This window comes from Salvelinus namaycush, chromosome 39 (genome assembly GCF_016432855.1).
Source record: "Salvelinus namaycush isolate Seneca chromosome 39, SaNama_1.0, whole genome shotgun sequence".
Classification (NCBI taxonomy): Eukaryota; Metazoa; Chordata; class Actinopteri; order Salmoniformes; family Salmonidae; genus Salvelinus; species Salvelinus namaycush.
Genome location: NC_052345.1, coordinates 22,359,960 through 22,380,584, shown reverse-complemented (window position 1 = coordinate 22,380,584; position 20,625 = coordinate 22,359,960). Strand labels below are relative to the sequence as shown.

General features: G+C 43.2%; 1 protein-coding gene across 1 annotated transcript in view; it reads right to left on the bottom strand.

Annotated features, from left to right (window-relative positions):
• LOC120032764 (potassium voltage-gated channel subfamily H member 1-like) overlaps positions 1-20,625 on the bottom strand; it is a 48,916-nt gene that overhangs the window by 13,117 nt on the left and 15,174 nt on the right. Inside the window, exons 9-10 of the mRNA XM_038978947.1 lie at positions 7,052-7,251; positions 6,208-6,460 (exon numbers count right to left, since the gene is read on the bottom strand). Of these exons, the coding sequence (XP_038834875.1) occupies positions 6,208-6,460; positions 7,052-7,251 (453 nt within the window). The remainder of the gene's footprint in view (positions 1-6,207; positions 6,461-7,051; positions 7,252-20,625) is intronic.

Sequence of the window (20,625 nt, the reverse complement as noted above, 5' to 3'; positions counted from 1 at the left end):
GTGCAGTTATATTTGCCTTCTTTGGTACCGGAACAATGGCAGCCATCTTGAAGCATGTGGGGACAGCAGACTGGAATAGGGAGCGATTGAATATGTCCGTAAACACACCAGCCATCTGGTCTGGTCATGCTCTGAGGACGCAGCTAGGGATGCCGTCTGGGCCAGCAGCCTTGCGAGGGTTAACACGTTTAAATGTTTTATATATATAATATAGTAACAACCAATTTAGAAAACGACTACTAAGAGTTCACCTCATAACTGTAAAATAGATATGATCATATTTAGTTCTACCATTTGGCACTAATTCATAGAACTGGTGACAGAAAATGTTCTGCCCTGCGTCCTCAGTGACGCCATTCACACACCAGCCGAATCGTTACAACTTCAGCTTTAAGATTTAGTCCGTCTGTGATGAACACAAAGTGGTTATGTTTCACATCTACAAATAATGTTCTTTTTTTTTTATAAAACCATTTGTGTTTGTCATAGGGCAATGGGAATACTTTCTTACAGCACGGAAGCTAAGAAGCTCTCAAGTGGTATATGGTTTGTCAGAGTGTGACATGTCCTTCCACCACAATAACAGTGAACTCCCCTCCTGTTCCTGTAGAAAGCTGAGGGATGGGGCTGGAGAAATGTTACCACTCTCAAATTCATAGACAAGCTATGGATGCAAGGACTGACCATCCATGATAAAACAATTCGTTTTAACCATGTTTTGAGGGTATATGGTGTTAGTTTGGATTTACTTTGTTTACATTGAACTTAAACAAGCTTATATTTTGGGTTCTGATGGGGTAAGACAGTTGAACTAAGCTCATGAGCCATTTATACGTTATATTCTTCAAGAATAAATGGGTACATATCATTGATTTATGTCCAGCACTTGATGTAGAAACTGCTGATTGTCCCATTAAAGGGACATTTCACTCATAAATGAAAGTTGTCAGATGTTTCCGGGCCTCGAAAGTACAGTAATTTCAAGATGAAATAACCTCCCACAACATTGGTTGTGTCGATACCTCCCAAATGAATGGAAAAGTTAAGCACGGTCTCATTTCCTGGTTTCATTCGGTGCTCGACTTTTCTATTCATTTGGGGGGGTGGAGGAATACAGCTGGATCTACACATTGTCATGTGGTTTCATCTTGACATTAGATTACTTTCGAGGTCTGAAAACATTTGACAAACTTTGATTTGAAAGGGAAATGAATGTCCCTTTTTGATTCATTAACAGACAAACAGCTTGTCATTGTGTCACCATGGCTTGCTTTTTGGGAGACCCTTTCTTCCCTTGGATGATATTTGAGGTGATCTGTGAAAAATGGGTACGACAAGTCAACTTTAATCCGCTCAAGCCACATCTGGCACAAATTGCTTTAATGACACGTTACTCATACTAACCCAAAGAGAAGAGGAAATGAACATACACGACTAGGTAACATTAGCTATGTAAATAAAATCGTTTCCGCATTCTTACAAATGTAGCGGAATGCTGATCCATAGCTAGATAGGAGCTTTTAGGCTTACACTAGCTACCATATAGGCACCTTAGAACAAACCAGGCTTCATTTTATCAATTTCATGGAAGTCATTATATTAGGTGGTTGGCCGAACCGAAAACCTGAACTTGATCAATCCCCGAGTTTTTTTGTATATGTATTTTATGTATATGACCGTAAAAACATTCTTATGACTATAACATTTGTTGGCACCTTCAATTCTTGAACATTTTCTTATAAGAAGTGTATTTCACAGTTGTACAATGTGCTCTGCAATAAGATTTATAAACCAGACGAGTTCTCAAATAGCAGCTGCCCAACACCATGGTGGGCATGCATCATGTTGGATGCATTGGTCATAATATAAGGTATGAACAATAATAAAGAGCCTGTAGGCTTATAGAAAAAGCAGTTGGGAAATGAATATTTGTTTCAAATACTAAAATGTTCAGTGAATGCGAGTATATTTAGTTGGTTTAAATTATTTACTTTTCTACTAACCTAGAAGTTGACGGTGCCAAAAGCTTGCCAATCCATTCATTATTCTACTAACTATGACCGTGTGTGAGTCATGTTTTCGTTTTCCATAATCTAAGTTCCATTCATATACTGTACATATGAACAAAGACCACCGTTACAAATAGTGTTTCACCATTTATTGAGTACGGAGACAAATAGCATAGGTGTCTCGAGCAGTATTTGAAGTATCTAAATATAGTGTAACCTACCAATACATGTATATCAAGTGCCGTGGAGGTAACAATCTTACAATATTGCAGTCCAGAAATGAAAGCTTTACCATCTATGCCAAAAGCCTGGGCCTCTGATGGAGACGTTACAACTGTCATCACGACATGCTTCAGTATTCCCCCTTCTCTCTAGGAGCGTTGTGTGCCCAGGCCCCATAGGCATATCGAAAGGATCCCACCCTGGTCACCAATGTAGCTGACGGATGTAGAGAGAGACAAGTGCCTTAGCAGAATGCACTCTAAAGCTTGTGTGGTCCAGAGACGAGAACTACCATCTATGGCGAAAGCCTGGGCTTCTGACTGGGGCAATAGAATTCTCCCCACCGCATGTTACAATAATCATCTATTTGTCACCTGTTGAACTGAATCTAAACTGAGACGCTCAAACAAGCACGTGTATCTGTAGTTGGTGTTCTTTAACTCTGAAATGCACTACACCGTGTAAAACAAACCCCACAAAGAAAAGACAACAGGCAAATGCATATGCAGTCTCAATGTCTAAACAGTGACGGCAGGGCTAGTTTAAACTGCAGTACGGATAGCACTTGGTTGATCTCTTGGAGCAGGACACAGGAGAGCTGAATAGATCATGCGAGACACAAGTGAGAGACAAGAATAAAACAAATCACAGTGAAGGAATGTAGTTTGTGAGCTAGATAAATAAACACTCTGACAGTCTGAGTCAGGGTGCTCTGCAATCATCCTACTCCAACTATTGACAGGGATAATGTGACATTTCTTATTACTCCGTATGAATTAAATGAGTGGGTCCTGCCTTGATGACTGTATTAGATTTACACTACTTGTCCTATAGATTTTTGTAGTCTTAAATTATCACTTGAAATAAACTGATAGCTAAAACGCTCCTCGTCTCAGAATGACATGCTAGCTAGTGATAAAGCTATCTGCTTCTGCATGCTAGCAACATATCTACTTGTTGTAACTAGCTAGCTAACTAGCAAGCTAGCTACATTACCAATGTTGCGGTGTTCTAAATTGGGAGTAATTTTACAGCTTACATTGATGGTATCGTGTTTCTATAACTAAATAGTTCGATTACAAAAAATACAAAAAAGACACTTTACCTGATAGCAGTTTTGTCGGACAGCAATCTCTCTCGAGGTTTCACCAGCTGTTTACTACCTTTAGATACGGACAACGTGATTGGCTGACATGATCAGCCGAGATAATACCATGGATAGTACACAAGTTTTTTTTTTTATCGATAAAACACGTTTTTAAAAATACGGAAAATATATGTACATTTCAGCCGTTTCAAAATCATTGCTATTACAATTTTACTGTACGAGTGTTGTCTCAACGAGACAATTCTGTTTACAGTGCTTAGAGGGGCAACTTTTGAGAGTGTCGAAACGTGACAAACTCGCAAGTTTACATTCCAGTATATCTGTAGCTGAGGGTATTACTGCAAAAAGTCTAGTAAGTGTGAAGACCCTAGTAGTGCGGGATATTCTCCTACTCATTTCTTGAAGGTTAAGTCCCTGCTAGAGGGAGAGGGCAATCCAAATATTTATCCCTCGCGTAAATACGAGCTCCATCGTGATAACCAGTCTTCTCGCTTGACGATTTGGGGGGAAAAACAATCACCGAAAGGATGCAGAGAGCAGCCCTAGAGTATTGTAAATTCATCATCCCACTTCCTACCAGCGTTTTTCTGTCTCAGTGACACAGCGAATCTCTGAGGATGAGTTATCAGACCATCATGCATCTAACAGAGGTCTGACTCAAGAGTGCATCTTCTCTCTTAAGATAAAGGTTCTCTGTTGTAAGTCTATTTGGAAGACACTACATGAGCACAGCATAACACCTGCAAAATAAATGTATATATTTTTTATTATTATATCACACAAGCATCTTAAAATAATATCAACCACTACAGGTTGACACACATATGGCATGTTTGTTCCTATATAGTGGGGTGGCTAAACTGAAAACTGACTCAATTGTAATAGAGCAGGGGTTTCAAAATCTGGTCCCGGTGTTGTGCCGAAAACCTCCCCCCTGCCAGAATCCCCCCCCCCATTCACGTGAACGCACTCAATTCTTCATTGCTGTGACTTGCTTGCTAGTTGAGATTTCTGATCACATTAGGCTGCGTTTCATTTTCTTGCCTGCCAAAATTCTCCTCCCCTTCTATCTTGGGAGTGCAAGGCCTGGCACACTTCAGAATAATTTTGGTAGCTCATGTTGACGAATATTGTGTGCCACAGAAAGTATTTGACTCTAGCCACCAAATTAAGAAAATAAGATGGGGGGGGGTTCCTGCCAAAATTCTCCCCCCTTCTAATTTTGGGACTGCAAGGCCTGGCACACTTCAGAATCATTTTGGAAGTAACACAATGTAAACTGATGAGCACATGCCATGGTCTCCTCTAGTTCATATTGCTTTTATAATGTTAGCAAAGCATAAACAAGTGATTATATATGCCATTATAATTATGCCTTAATTAATTGACTTGATGGATCAGTTAAAAACAGTGGTAAAACATATCTTTATGATTCTGGTGGTCAGTGACTTTGTCAATCCATGGAAATGTGATGAGCATGATGAATTTTCGGTTTGTGAAGAGAATAAAGACGTTTATTATGTTATATTACGAGGATTGCTGGAGCGCACCTGATTAGTAGGGCTAAGTATGAACATTTTAGAACAATTGTGAAAAAAATAATTTTAAAGTGAGATGAGAAAATATGGTTCATATAGCTATTACGTAATCCATTTTTGTCCGTAAGGCAAAATATTGTGGTGGCGCAACATTGTGATGTTAAGTTTATTTATTTAAATGTTTGATCTTTCATTTTTTTTTAAAGAAGCTCTCATGCTAGAAAAGGTTGGAGAACCCTGCTGTAGACCTCTTCACATCAGGTCCCAGACAACAGAGCTTCAGTATACTCTCAAAGTATCATTTCAGAAAGTGTCATTTGTCTTCATTTGACTTCTCATGTGGTTGAACACAGATGTAGGATCTTAATCATTCTGAATTTTTTTATTGACCACCCTGTTGCAGGAGAACTTTCCTGCAATGCAGATATTTTTTACTTGTAGTGTATGAGGTTTAATAAAAAAGGCTTCTGAAGTTCGATTTTCAGACTGGATTTGTATCAACCCCTACAAAAAATGTTCCATCATAATCTACATAATAATTCACATTTCCTGTTGCTGCAGGATTATTTTCCTGCTGTAGCAAAGTGGCTCAAATTAAGATCCTACATCTGTACGTCACCTCCAGAGATCCACACAAAGCAGATTTTGTTTATTAGAGTTAGGACTACTACTGTTTGCTTTGACATGCTCACTGCTCATTTTCACAACATTCGTTTCCGCATAATAACAGGTTCACGAGAATCGCCCTAAGGGGTTGCACAGATATTGTCACTGCTCTCATGAAAGTAAAAAGCATGCGACTCAAAAAAATAGGCCCTTGAGCATACTTCCTGAACAGATTGTACAGAGAATAGGGACGCTTTTATTCACTTTTCATTAACATTAAAAAGAAGCACAGATGTAATTTGCTATTTTGAGGCTGGCTTACGCTTTAAAGCAGCAGACGTGAACCGAAATCAAGGGGTGGATCTCCGCAATCAGAGTCTCTATTGTCGTCTTGAATACTAATGTGATGCAATACCTTACAGTCAGGTGTACACAAACAGGAAACATGTTTTTCAGCGCAATCCACTTTACTCTCACCTCAGTTTCACCAAATGAGCAATATGCCAGGTCCATCAATGCTCTATGCATTTAAAGGTCACTAAGTGTAATATGGTCATGAAAACACACCATTTTATAATGCAATTGTTTTCGAGTGTCAGATATTGACTATACATACAGATACCAAAGATGGCCTCTTGACCATGTCTCCCTCTGGTCTTCTGGCCTCAATGACACTTCCTGGATAAATGAAGGTTTAAAAAATTAAGAATAAATAAACCCTCACCTAATATGGCCACAACCTCATCGTCCTGGATGACCTCCAAGGACCCGGACACCACGAAACAGAGGCTGTCGACACTTTCGCCCGCGTGGTAGATGAGGTCTCCAGGGGCACTGTGGGTGGTCTGGAACTCCATGGCCAGGGCCCGTAGGCACCCGTCGCTCGCCAGTCGGAAGGCTGGGTGCTCCTTGAACACCTTTCTGTTGAGATGGACGCAAATGTCCGCCCGCATGTCCTTGGGGCAGATCTGCAACACCTGAGAGAGAGGAAGGTTACTTATACATATTCACAAATTGGTTGTGTGTATTTTCTTCGTGGAGTTGATAAACATCAACAGATAGGGCACTGACAGCTGTTAGTGTAGCTAGCTAGCATGCTAACCTTGCCTAACTAGCTAATGTTATGGTGTTGCTTTTTTTTTTTTAATACATCATATTCCAGTTCTATGGCTGGAGCTGGATTTGTCATAAGCATTGATTTTATTTATATATTGAACCTTTATTTAACTAGGCAAGTCAGTTAAGAACAAATCCTTATTTACAACGACGGCCTACCCCGGCCGAACCTGAATGATGCTGGGCCAATTGTGCGCCACCCTATTAGACTCCCAATCACGGCCGGATGTGATATTGCCTGGATTTGAACCAGGGACTGTAGTGACACCTCTTGCACTGAGATGCAGTGCCTTAGACGCTGCGCCACTCGGGAGCCCAATTAAGGGAAAAGTTTGCCACAGATGGAAACCACTGCCCTGTCTTTGACTTCGCCATATATTGTTATCTACAAAGTTGCATACTGTGAGATGGTAACAAAATGGTATGGAAGTTTTCAGCCATGTTTGCGTTACCTTGTCTGTATCGATGCCTCTAGACATGGACCATGTAGAGACAATGTAGTCCATGACGCGTTCACTGAGGCCCTTTGGCACCTGGTAGAGCTTGAGGAAGTCGCGGACACTGTTGAGCATCTCGTGGTAGCGGTTGGTGTTGGCGTACATCTGCTGGAAGATGGTGGTCACGTTACCGAAGATGGTGGCATACAGGAGTGCTGGAAAAGACCAATAAAGAGTGTGGTCAATGTGCTGGCAAATATGGCATACTGTAGATGTGTCAACTAAAGGATTCTAGCAAACGGGACCCTTCAAATTATGAGCTGGTAAGAATAATGTTTTTGAGTTTATTAGCATTTTTCCACTGACAAGACTGTTCTGTGTATTATTAATAGTGAAAGAACAGAACACTAGAGACCCAAAGGAACCATTCGTGATGTTTTCTTTTGGCAGACAACAGTCTGTAAATCTATCACAATAATATCCCCATATTCACAGTCATAACTTGGAAACATCATTATGTGCCCTTGCAAATGCAGCGATGTGTGTAGCAAAACAAGTGGCATGTTACATTTATCGTATCTTCTTCTACACGGACATTATCTCTCCATTGGTCATAATGGGCTTTGGGAGATGGTCTGTAAAGACAAATGGTGTCACGCTCCCTCTCACTTCCCACTGACTGCTGACCAATCAGCCATCTCTCATTCTGTGTCTCAATCCCGCAGCTATCCAATCAATATCGGCTCTCACAATTCATACCCAAGTCAGCACTTTGCCTGAGAATGTGTCGCCCTATTCCCCTTCCAGTGTCCCACTCCTCCACAGCAGGGTCAGAGAAATCAATAGAGGTCCTGTCAACCATTAGTGATGACACTGGTGGCATCCATTTTCAAGGGAAGTGAAACATAGTGCTCGTTTTCAATCGTTCAGGTGGCACACCAAAAGCTGAAAAATTACTGGCTTTATTATAACCAAAGGGTCATCATAATTGTTAAACTGAAAAGGATATTGAGCAACCTTGCCAAAGGACATTTTAGAAGGTGGATGACATGACTATATTATTGTTGTTGCTGACGCAATCGATCCTCGCAGAGGCGGCGAGCGGAGCACAACAGGTAAACAGTCAGGGAGACGAGAGAGGGCCTGTCATATACACAATGGGGCAACGCTCAGAGGCATTAGGCTGGGCTAAAAACGTCTGTCATTTTCCCAGCCGCAGCAGTGATGAGTGATGGGCCAAATAGACCTGTCTGATCAAGCCACAGAACTGAATTAAGGGTAGCCGCCTGTGATAAAAATGCATTAGGATACTGCTGACTACTGTTAAATGCAACAGCTTGGGACTGTACTGACAACATACACTAAGCTGGATCATTCAGTTATCAGAAGCAATTTAAGGGTGTAATTTAATTGTAACTGGATTCAGAGACTTGTCCCGAAGCCACTCCTGCATTATCTTGGCTGTGTGCTTAGGGTCGTTGTCCTGTTAGAAGGTGAACCTTCGGCCCAGTCTGAGGTCCTGAGCACTCTGGAGCAGGTTTTCATTAAGGATCTCACTGTACTTTGCTCCGTTCATCTTTCCCTCGATCCTGACTATTCTCCCAGTCCCTGCACCTGAAAAACATCCCCACAGCATGTTGCTGCCACCACCATGCTTCACCGTAGGGATAGTATTGGTCAGGTGATGAGCAGTGCCTGGTTTCATCCAGACGTGTCCCTTGGCATTCAGACCAAAGAGTTCCATCTTGGTTTCATCAGACCAGAGAATCTTGTTTTTCATGGTCTGAGAGTCCTTTAGGTGCCTTTTGGCAAACTCCAAGCGGGCTGTCATGTGCCTTTTACTGAGGAGTGGCTTCCGTCTGGCCACTCTACCATAAAGGCCTAATTGGTGGAGTGCTGCAGAGATGGTTGTCCTTCTGGAAGTTTCTGGAGCTTCTGGAAGGTCCTGAAGCTCTGTCAGAGTGACCATCGGGTTCTTGGTCACCTCCCTGACCAAGGCCCTTTTCCCCCGATTGCTCAGTTTGGCCGGGCAGCCAGCTCTAGGAAGATTCTTGTGGTTCCACACGTCATCCATTTGAGAATGATGGAGGCCACTGTGTTCTTGGGGACCTTCGATGCTGCAGAATTTTTTTGGTACCCTTCTCCAGATCTGTGCCTCGACACAATCCTGTCTCAGAGTTCTAAGGACAATTTCTTCGACCTCATGGCTTGATTTGTACTCTGACATGCACTGCCAACTGTGGGATCTTATATAGACAGGTGTGTACCTTTCCAAATCATGTCCAATACATTAAATTTACCACAGGTGGACTCCAATCAAGTTGTAGAAACATCTGAAGGATAATCAATGGAAACAGGATGCACCTGAGCTCAATTTCGAAATCACAAAGCAAAGGGTCTGAATACTTATGTAAATAAGGTATGTTTTTTTAATTGTAATAAATTTGCAAAAAAATCTAAAAACCTGTTTTTGCTTTGTCATTATGGGGTATTGTGTGCAAAAAATATATAATTTAATAAATTTTAGAATAAGGCTGTAACGTAACAAAATGTGTAAAAAGGGAAGGGGTCTGAATACATTCCAAATGCACTGTATGTATGTATGTATGTATGTATATACACGTGTGTGTGTGTGTGTGTGTGTGTGTGTGTGTGTGTGTGTGTGTGTGTGTGTGTGTGTGTGTGTGTGTGTGTGTGTGTGTGTGTGTGTGTGTGTGTGTGTGTGTGTGTGTGTGTGTGAATGTACACTATCGTTCAAAAGTCTGGGGTCACTTAGAAATGTCCTTGTTTTTGAAAGAAAATAAAAAATGTTGTCCATTAAAATAACATCAAATTGATCAGAAATACAGTGTAGACATTGTTAATGTTGTAAATGACTATTGTTGCTGGAAACAGCAGATTTTTAAAATGGGATATCTACATAGGCATAAAGAGGCTCACTATCAGTAACCATCACTCCCGTGTTCCATTGTCACGTTGTGTTAGCTAATCCAAGTTTATTATATTAAAAGGCTAATTGATCATTAGAAAACCCTTTTGCAATTATGTTAGCACAGCTGAAAACTGTTATCCTTATTAAAGAAGCAATAAAACTGGCCTTCTTTAGACTAGTTGAGTATCTGGAGCGTCAGCATTTGTGGGTTCGATTACAGGCTCAAAATGGCCAGAAACAAATACTTTTTTCTGAAACTCGTCAGTCTATTCTTGTTCTGTGAAATGAAGGCTATTCCATGCGAGAAATTGCCAAGAAACTGAAGATATCGTCCAACGCTGTGTACTACTCCCTATACAGAACAGCGCAAAATGGCCCTAACCAGAATAGAAAGAGGAGTGGAAGGCCCCAGTGCACAACTGAGCAAGAGGACAAGTACATTAGTGTCTAGTTTGAGAAACAGACGCCTCAACTGGCAGCTTCATTTTGCCAGCTTCACTGGCAAAAGTCGTGTAGTCTAATGTTGAGTTGATTCTGCACCAGTGAAACGTACGTCACTTCCTCTTGAATTTGCAGACGTGTTGCTGTGCGTTTTGTTGCTGTGCGTTTTGTTGCCAACTTTACGTTTTTTTTTTTCTTTTTAATTACCGTTTATATTTTTTGTTTTTCCATCGCAACTTTTTTCCCTCATTCAACTTTTTCACTCCGGACGCTTTATCTGGACATGGTTCGTCAGCACCTTCAACAGCCGAAGCTAAGTAGTAACATTAACATGATGTCTTCTAATTGCAGTCGCTGTACTCATAATATACAGGAGAACGATCGCCTTATGGCGAGGATAGCTGTGCTGCAAGCCCAGCTTCAGACGCAATCGTTAGGCAAGGGTAATTTCAGTGTAGGAAAGGAAGAAACAGCGTCTGTGCCACCAGTAAGTACAGATAGTAACGTTAGTATAAATCCCCCCGCACAGTCCCGCAGCCGGACAACTTTCTCATGGCTTCTGGAGGGAAATGCTGTTGGAATGCTCAACTGGTGTCGCTCATTCAGCCGACAGAAACTTTCAACCGGTTTTCCCCATTAAGTAGCGAGTCGGAGTCTGAGGCTGAGTCTTCTCTTGTCTCTACTCCTCCCGTTACGGGGTCTGAGACGCCGAAGGCTCCAACCATTAGCTCTGACAAATTGAAAACCCTAGTCATTGGCGACTCCATTACCCGCAGTATTAGACTTAAAACGAATCACCCAGCGATCATACACCGTTTACCAGGGGGCAGGGCTACCGACGTTAAGGCTAATCTGAAGATGGTGCTGGCTAAAGCTAAATCTGGCGAGTGTAGAGAGTATAGAGATATTGTTATCCACGTCGGCACCAACGATGTTAGGATGAAACAGTCAGAGGTCACCAAGTGCAACATAGCTTCAGCGTGTAAATCAGCTAGAAAGATGTGTCGGCATCGAGTAATTGTCTCTGGCCCCCTCCCAGTTAGGGGGAGTGACGAGCTCTACAGCAGAGTCTCACAACTCAATCGCTGGTTGAAAACTGTTTTCTGCCCCTCCCAAAAGATAGAATTTGTAGATAATTGGCCCTCTTTCTAGGACTCACCCACAAACAGGACCAAGCCTGACCTGCTGAGGAGTGACGGACTCCATCCTAGCTGGAGGGGTGCTCTCATCTTATCTACTAACATAGATAGGGCTCTAACTCCTCTAGATCCACAATGAAATAGGGTGCAGGCCAGGCAGCAGGCTGTTAGCCAACCTGCCAGCTTAGTGGAGTCTGCCAATAGCACAGTCAGTGTAGTCAGCTCAGCCATCCCCATTGAGACTGTGTCTGTGCCTCGACCTAGGTTGGGCAAAACTAAACATGGCGGTGTTCGCCTTAGCAATCTCATTAGGATAAAGACCTCCTCCATTCCTGCCATTATTGAAAGAGATCGTGATACCTCACATCTCAAAATAGGGTTACTTAATGTTAGATCCCTCACTTCAAAGGCAGTCATAGTCAATGAACTAATCACTGATCATAATCTTGATGTGATTGGCCTGACTGAAACATGGCTTAAGCCTGATGAATTTACTGTGTTAAATGAGGCCTCACCTCCTGGTTACACTAGTGACCATATCCCCCGTGCATCCCGCAAAGGCGGAGGTGTTGCTAACATTTACGATAGCAAATTTCAATTTACAAAAAAAAAAAGACGTTTTCGTCTTTTGAGCTTCTAGTCATGAAATCTATGCAGCCTACTCAATCACTTTTTATAGCTACTGTTTACAGGCCTCCTGGGCCATATACAGCGTTCCTCTCTGAGTTCCCTGAATTCCTATCAGACCTTGTAGTCATAGCAGATCATATTCTAATCTTTGGTGATTTTAATATTCATATGGAGAAGTCCACAGACCCACTCCAAAAGTCTTTCGGAGCCATCATCGACTCAGTGGGTTTTGTCCAACATGTCTCTGGACCTACTCACTGCCACAGTCATACTCTGGACCTAGTTTTGTCCCATGGAATAAATGTTGTAGATCTTAATGTTTTTCCACATAATCCTGGACTATCGGACCACCATTTTATTACGTTTGTAATCGCAACAAATAATCTGCTCAGACCCCAACCAAGGAGCATCAAAAGTCGTGCTATAAATTCTCAGACAACACAAAAATTCCTTGATGCCCTTCCAGACTCCTTCTGCCTACCCAAGGACGTCAGAGGACAAAAATCAGTTAACCACCTAACTGAGGAACTCAATTTAACCTTGCGCAATACCCTAGATGCAGTTGCACCCCTAAAAACGAAAAACATTTGTCATAAGAAACTAGCTCCCTGGTATACAGAAAATACCCGAGCTTTGAAGCAAGCTTCCAGAAAATTGGAACGGAAATGGCGCCACACCAAACTGGAAGTCTTCCGACTAGCTTGGAAAGACAGTACCGTGCAGTACCGAAGAGCCCTCACTGCTGCTCGATCATCCTACTTTTCCAACTTAATCGAGGAAAATAAGAACAATCCAAAATTTATTTTTGATACTGTTGCAAAGCTAACTAAAAAGCAGCATTCCCCAAGAGAGGATGGCTTTCACTTCAGCAGTAATAAATTCATGAACTTCTTTGAGGAAAAGATCATGACCATTAGAAAGCAAATTACGGACTCCTCTTTGAATCTGCGTATTCCTCCAGGGCTTAGCTGTCCTGGATCTGCACAGCTCTGCCAGGGCCTGGGATCGGGAGAGACACTTAAGTGTTTTAGTACTATATCTCTTGACACAATGATGAAAATAATCATGGCCTCTAAACCTTCAAGCTGCATACTGGATCCTATTCCTACTAAACTACTGAAAGAGCTGCTTCCTGTGCTTGGCCCTCCTATGTTGAACATAATAAACAGCTCTCTATCCACCGGATGTGTACCAAACTCACTAAAAGTGGCAGTAATAAAGCCTCTCTTGAAAAAGCCAAACCTTGACCCGGAAAATATAAAAAACTATCGGCCTATATCGAATCTTCCATTCCTCTCAAAGATTTTAGAAAAAGCTGTTGCGCAGCAACTCACTGCCTTCCTGAAGACAAACAATGTATACGAAATGCTTCAGTCTGGTTTTAGACCCCATCATAGCACTGAGACTGCACTTGTGAAGGTGGTAAATGACCTTTTAATGGCGTCAGACCGAGGCTCTGCATCTGTCCTCGTGCTACTAGACCTTAGTGCTGCCTTTGACACCATCGATCACCACATTCTTTTGGAGAGACTGGAAACCCAAATTGGTCTACACGGACAAGTTCCGGCCTGGTTTAGATCTTACCTGTCGGAAAGATATCAGTTTGTCTCTGTGAATGGTTTGTCCTCTGACAAATCAACTGTACATTTCGGTGTTCCTCAAGGTTCCGTTTTAGGACCACTATTGTTTTCACTATATATTTTACCTCTTGGGGATGGTATTCGAAAACATAATGGAACTTTCACTGCTATGCGGATGACACACAGCTGTACATTTCAATGAAACATGGTGAAGCCCCAAAATTGCCCTCGCTAGAAGCCTGTGTTTCAGACATAAGGAAGTGGATGGCTGAAAACTTTCTACTTTTAAACTCGGACAAAACAGAGATGCTTGTTCTAGGTCCCAAGAAACAAAGAGATCTTCTGTTAAATCTGACAATTAATCTTGATGGTTGTAAAGTCGTCTCAAATAAAACTGTGAAGGACCTCGGCGTTACTCTTGACCCTGATCTCTCTTTTGACGAACATATCAAGACTGTTTCAAGAACAGCTTTTTTCCATCTACGTAACATTGCAAAAATCAGAAATTTTCTGTCCAAAAATGATGCAGAAAAATTAATCCATGCATTTGTTACTTCTAGGTTAGACTACTGCAATGCTCTACTTTCCGGCTACCCGGATAAAGCACTAAATAAACTTCAGTTAGTGCTAAATACGGCTGCTAGAATCCTGACTAGAACCAAGAAATTTGATCATATTACTCCAGTGCTAGCTTCCCTACACTGGCTTCCTGTTAAGGCAAGGGCTGATTTCAAGGTTTTACTGTTAACCTATAAAGCGTTACATGGGCTTGCTCCTACCTATCTTTCCGAGTTGGTCCTGCCGTACATACCTATACGTACGCTACGGTCACAAGACACAGGCCTCCTAATTGTCCCTAGAATTTCTAAGCAAACAGCGGGAGGCAGGGCTTTCTCCTATAGATCTCCATTTTTATGGAACGGTCTGCCTACCCATGTGAGAGACGCAGACTCGGTCTCAACCTTTAAGTCTTTACTGAAGACTTATCTCTTCAGTAGGTCATATGATTGAGTGTAGTCTGGCCCAGGAGTGTGAAGGTGAACGGAAAGGCTCTGGAGCAACGAACCGCCCTTGCTGTCTCTGCCTGGCCGGTTCCCCTCTCTCCACTGGGATTCTCTGCCTCTAACCCTATTACAGGGGCTGAGTCACTGGCTTACTGGTGCTCTTTCATGCCGTCCCTAGGAGGGGTGCGTCACTTGAGTGGGTTGAGTTACTGACGTGATCTTCCTGTCTGGGTTGGCGCCCCCCCTTGGTTTGTGCTGTGGTGGAGATCTTTGTGGGCTATACTCGGCCTTGTCTCAGGATTGTAAGTTGGTGGTTGAAGGTATCCCTCTAGTGGTGCGGGGGCTGTGCTTTGGCAAAGTGGGTGGGGTTATATCCTTCCTGTTTGGCCCTGTCCGGGGGTATCATCGGATGGGGCCACAGTGTCTCCTGACCCCTCCTGTCTCAGCCTCCAGTATTTATGCTGCAGTAGTTTATGTGTCGGGGGGCTAGGGTCAGTTGGTTATACCTGGAGTACTTCTCCTGTCTTATCCAGTGTCCTGTGTGAATTTAAGTATGCTCTCTCTAATTCTCTCGTTCTCTCTTTCTTTCTCTCTCTCTGAGAACCTGAGCCCTAGGACCATACGTCACGGCAAACCGGGCATGATGACTCCTTGCTGTCCCCAGTCCACCTGGCCTTGCTGCTGTTCCAGTTTCAACTGCTCTGCCTGCGGTTATGGAACCCCTACCTGTCCCAGACCTGCTGCTTTCAACTCTTAATGATCGGCTATGAAAAGCCAACTGACTTTTATTCCTGATTATTATTTGACCATGCTTGTCATTTATGAACATTTTGAAAATCTTGGCTCTCTCTAATTCTCTCCTTCTCTCTTTCTTTCTCTCTCTCGGAGGACCTGAGCCCTAGGACCATACGTCAGGACTACCGGGCATGATGACTCCTTGCTGTCCCCAGTCCACCTGGCCTTGCTGCTATTCCAGTTTCAACTGTTCTGCCTGCGGTTATGGAACCGCCACCTGTCCCAGACCTGCTGTTTTCAACTCTTAATGATCGGCTATGAAAAGCCAACTGACTTTTATTCCTGATTATTATTTGACCATGCTTGTCACTTATGAACATTTTGAACATCTTGGCATAGTTCTGTTATAATCTCCACCCGGCACAGCCAGAAGAGGACTGGCCACCCCTCATAGCCTGGTTCCTCTCTAGGTTTCTTCCTAGGTTTTGGCCTTTCTAGGGAGTTTTTCCTAGCCACCGTGCTTCTACACCTGCATTGCTTGCTGTTTGGGGTTTTAGGCTGGGTTTCTGTACAGCACTTCGAGATATTAGCTGATGTACGAAGGGCTATATAAATAAACTTGATTTGATGATTTGATTCATTAAATCCTCAACTGGCAGCTTCATTAAATAGTACCCGCAAAACACCAGTCTCAACGTCAACAGTGATGAGGCGACTCCGGGATGCTGGCCATTTTACAATTTTACATTGTAGAATAATAGTGAGACATCAAAACTATGAAATAACACATATGAAATCATGTAGTAACCAAAAAAGTGTAAAATAAATCAAAATATATTTGAGATTTTTCAAAGTAGCAATCCTTTGCCTTGACGACAGCTTTGCACACTCTTGGCATTCTCTCAACCAGCTTCATGAGGTAGTCATCTGGAATGCATTTCAATTAACAGGTGTGCCTTGTTAATTCGTGGAATTTCTTTCCTTCTTAATGCGTTTGAGCCAATCAACTGATTGTTTAGTGTTGTGACAAGGTAGGGGTGGTATACAGAAGATAGCCCTATTTGATAAAATACCAAGGCCCTATTATGGCATGAACAGCTCAAATAAGCAAAGAGAAACAACAGTCCATCATTACTTTAAGACATGAAGGTCAGTCAATACGAAACATTTCAATAACTTTGAAAGTTTCTTCAAGTGCAGTCGCAAAAACCATCAAGCGCTATGATGAAACTGGCTCTCATGAGGACAGCCACAGTAAAGGAAGACCCAGAGTTACCTCTTCTGAAGAGGATAAGTTCATTTGAGTTAACTGCACCTCAGATTGCAGCCCAAATAAATGTTTTGCAGAGTTCAAATCAAATCAAATTGTATTAGTCACATGCACCGAATACAACAGGTGTAGACCTTACAGTGAACTGCTTACTTACAAGCCCTTAACCAACAATGCAGTTAAGAAAAATACAAAAGAAACAAAAGTAACAAATAATTAAAGAGCAGCAGTAAACTAACAATAGCGAGGCTACATACAGGGGGTACCGGTACAGAGTCAATGTGCGGGGGCACCGGTTAGTCGAGGTAATTGAGGTAATATGTAAATGTAGGTAGAGTTATTAAAGTGACTGCATAGATAATAAACAGAGTAGCAGCAGCGTAAAAGAGGGGGGGCAATGTAAATAGAAGCCTCTTGGACCTAGACTTGGCGCTCCGGTACCGGTTGCCGTGCGATAGCAGAGAGAACAGTTTATGATGAGGGTGGCTGGAGTCTTTGACAAGTTTTAGGGCCTTCCTTTGACACCGCCTGGTATGATGTACTGGTGATGTACTGGGCCGTACGCACTACCCCCTGTAGTGCCTAGCGGTCGGAGGCCGAGCAGTTGCCATACCCAGGCAGTGATGCAATCAGTCAGGATGCTCTCGATAGTGCAGCTGTAGAACCTTTTGAGGATCTGAGGACCCATGCAAAATCTTTTCAGTCTCCTGAGGGGGAATAGGCTTTGTCGTGCCCTCTTCAAGACTGTCTTAGTGTGCATGGACCATGTTAGTTTGTTGGTGATGTGGACACCAACGAACTTGAAACTCTCAACCTGCTCCATGACAGCCTGGTCGATGAGAATGGGGGCGTGGCTCGGTCCTCCTTTCCTGTAGTCCACAATCATCTCCTTTGTCTTGATCACGTTGAGGGAGAGGTTGTTGTCCTGGCACCACATGGCCAGGTCTCTGACCTCTCTATAGGCTGTCTCGTCATTGTCGGTGATCAGGCCTACCACTGTTGTGTCATCAGAAAACTTAATGATGGTGTTGGAGTTGTGCCTGGCCATGCAGTCATGAGTGAACAGGGAGTACAGGAGGGGACTGAGCACGCACCCCTGAAGGGCCCCCGTGTTGAGGATCAGCGTGGCGGATGTGTTGTTACCTACCCTTACCACCTGGGGGCGGCCCATCAGGAAGTCCAGGATCCAGTTGCAGAGGGAGGTGTTTAGTCCCAGGGTCCCTAGCTTAGTGATGAACTTTGAGGGCACTATGGTGTTGAACGCTGAGCTGTAGTCAATGAATAGCATTCTCACATAGGTGTTCCTTTTGTCCAGGTGTGAAATGACAGTGTGGATTGAAATAGAGATTGCATCATCTGTGCATCTGTTGTGGCGATATGCAAATTGGAGTGGGTCTAGGGTTTCTGGGATAATGGTGTTGATGTGAGCCATGCCCAGCCTTTCAAAGCACTTCATCGCTATAGACGTGAGTGCTATGGGTCGGTAGTCATTTAGGCAGGTTACCTTAGTGTTCTTGGGCACAGGAACTATGGTGGTCTGCTTGAAACATGTTGGTATTATAGACTCAGACAGAGAGAGGTTGAAAATGTCAGTGTAGACACTTGCCAGTTGGTCAGCGCATGCTCAGAGTACATGGCCTGGTAATCCGTCTGGCCTTGTGAATGTTGACCTGTTTATTGACGCTTTGCCTGTTTGATGGTTCATTGGATGGCATAGCGGGATTTCTTATAAGCTTCCGGGTTAGAGTCTCGCTCCTTGAAAGCGGCAGCTCTACCCTTTAGCTCAGTGTGGACGTTCCCTGTAATCCATGGCTTCTGGTTGGGATATGTACGTAGAGTCACTGTGGGGACGACGTCATCGATGCACTTATTGATGAAGCCAGTGACAGATGTGGTGTACTCCGGAAGAATCCCGGGACATATTCCAGTCTGTGCTATTAAAACAGTCCTGTAGCTTAGCATCTGCTTCATCTGACCTCTTTTTTTATTGACCGAGTCACTGGTGCTTCCTGCTTTAATTTTTGCTTGTAAGCAGGAATCAGGAGGATAGAATTATGGTCAGATTTGCCAAATGGAGGGCGAGGGAGAGCTTTGTACACATCTCTGTGTGTGGAGTAAAGGTGGTCTAGAGTTTTTTCCTTTCTGGTCGTACATTTAACATGCTGGTAGTAATTAGGTAAAACAGATGTAAGTTTCCCCGCATTAAAGTCCCCGGCCACTAGGAGCGCCGCCTCTTAATTGGCGTTTTCCTGTTTGCTTATGGCCGCATACAGCTCATTGAGTGCGGTCTTAGTGTCAGAATCGGATTGTGGTGGTAAATAGACAGCTACGAAGAATATAGATGAAAACTCTCTTGGTAGATAGTGTGGTCTTCAGCTTATCATGAGATACTCTACCTTAGGTAAGCAAAACCTTGAGGCTTCCTTAGATATCGTGCACCAGCTGTTGTTTACAAATATACATAGACCGCCATCCCTTGTCTTACCAGAGACTGCTGTTCTATCCTGCCGATACAGTGTGTAAAGTGTAACCCGCCAGCTGTATGTTATTCATGTTATCATTCAGCCACGACTCGCGATATATACGTCTTTTTCTCCTGCGAATGACGGGGATGAGGGCCTTGCCGGGTGTCTGGAGTAAATCCCTCTCGTCCGACTCATTAAAGAAAAATTATTCGTCCAGTTCTAGGTGAGTAATCACTGTTCTGATGTCCAGAAGCTCTTTCCAGTCATAAGAGACAGTAGAAGCAACATTATGTACAAAATAAGTTACAAACAATGCGAAAAAAACAACAAAATAGCACGGTTGGTTGAGAGCGCAGAAAACGGCAGCCATCCCCTCCGGCACCATTACTTAGTAACAGACATCTCAATATCAACTATTCAGAGGGGACTGTGTGAATCAGGCGTTCGTGGGCGAATTTCTGCAAAGAAACCCCTACTAAAGGAAACCAATAAGAAGAAGAGACTTGCTTGGGCCAAGAAAAATGAGCAATGGACATTAGACCGGTGGAAATCTGTCCTCTAACCACCGTGTCCTTGTGAGACGCAGATTAGGTGAGCGGATGATCTCCGCATGTGTAGTTCCCACCGTGAAGCATGGAGGAGGAGGTGTGATGTGTGGGGGTGCTTTGCTGGTGACACTGTCTGTGATTTATTTAGAATTCAAGGCACACTTAACCAGCATGGCTACCACAGCATTCTGCAGCGATACGCCATCCCATCTGTTTTGCACTTAGTAACAGACATCTCAATATCAACTGTTCAGAGGGGACTGCGTGAATCAGGCCTTCGTGGTCGAATTGCTGCAAAGAAACCACTACTAAAGGAAACCAATAATAAGAAGAGACTTGCTTGGGCCAAGAAAAATGAGCAATGGACATTAGACCGGTGGAAATCTGTCCTCTAACCACCGTGTCCTTGTGAGACGCAGATTAGGTGAGCGGATGATCTCCGCATGTGTAGTTCCCACCGTGAAGCATGGAGGAGGAGGTGTGATGGTGTGGGGGTGCTTTGCTGGTGACACTCTGTGATTTATTTAGAATTCAAGGCACACTTAACCAGCATGGCTACCACAGCATTCTGCAGCGATACGCCATCCCATCTGTTTTGCACTTAGTGGGACTATTATTTGTTTTTCAACAGGACAATTAGCCAAAACACACCTCCAGGCTGTGTAAGGGCTATTTGACAAAGAAGGAGAGTGATGGTGCTGCATCAGATGACCTGGCCTCCACAATCACCAACCTCAACCCAATTGAGATGGTTTGGGATGAGTTGGACCGCAGAGTGAAGGAAAAGCAGCCAACAAGTGCTCAGCATATGTGGGAACTCCTTTAAGACTGTTGGAAAAACATTC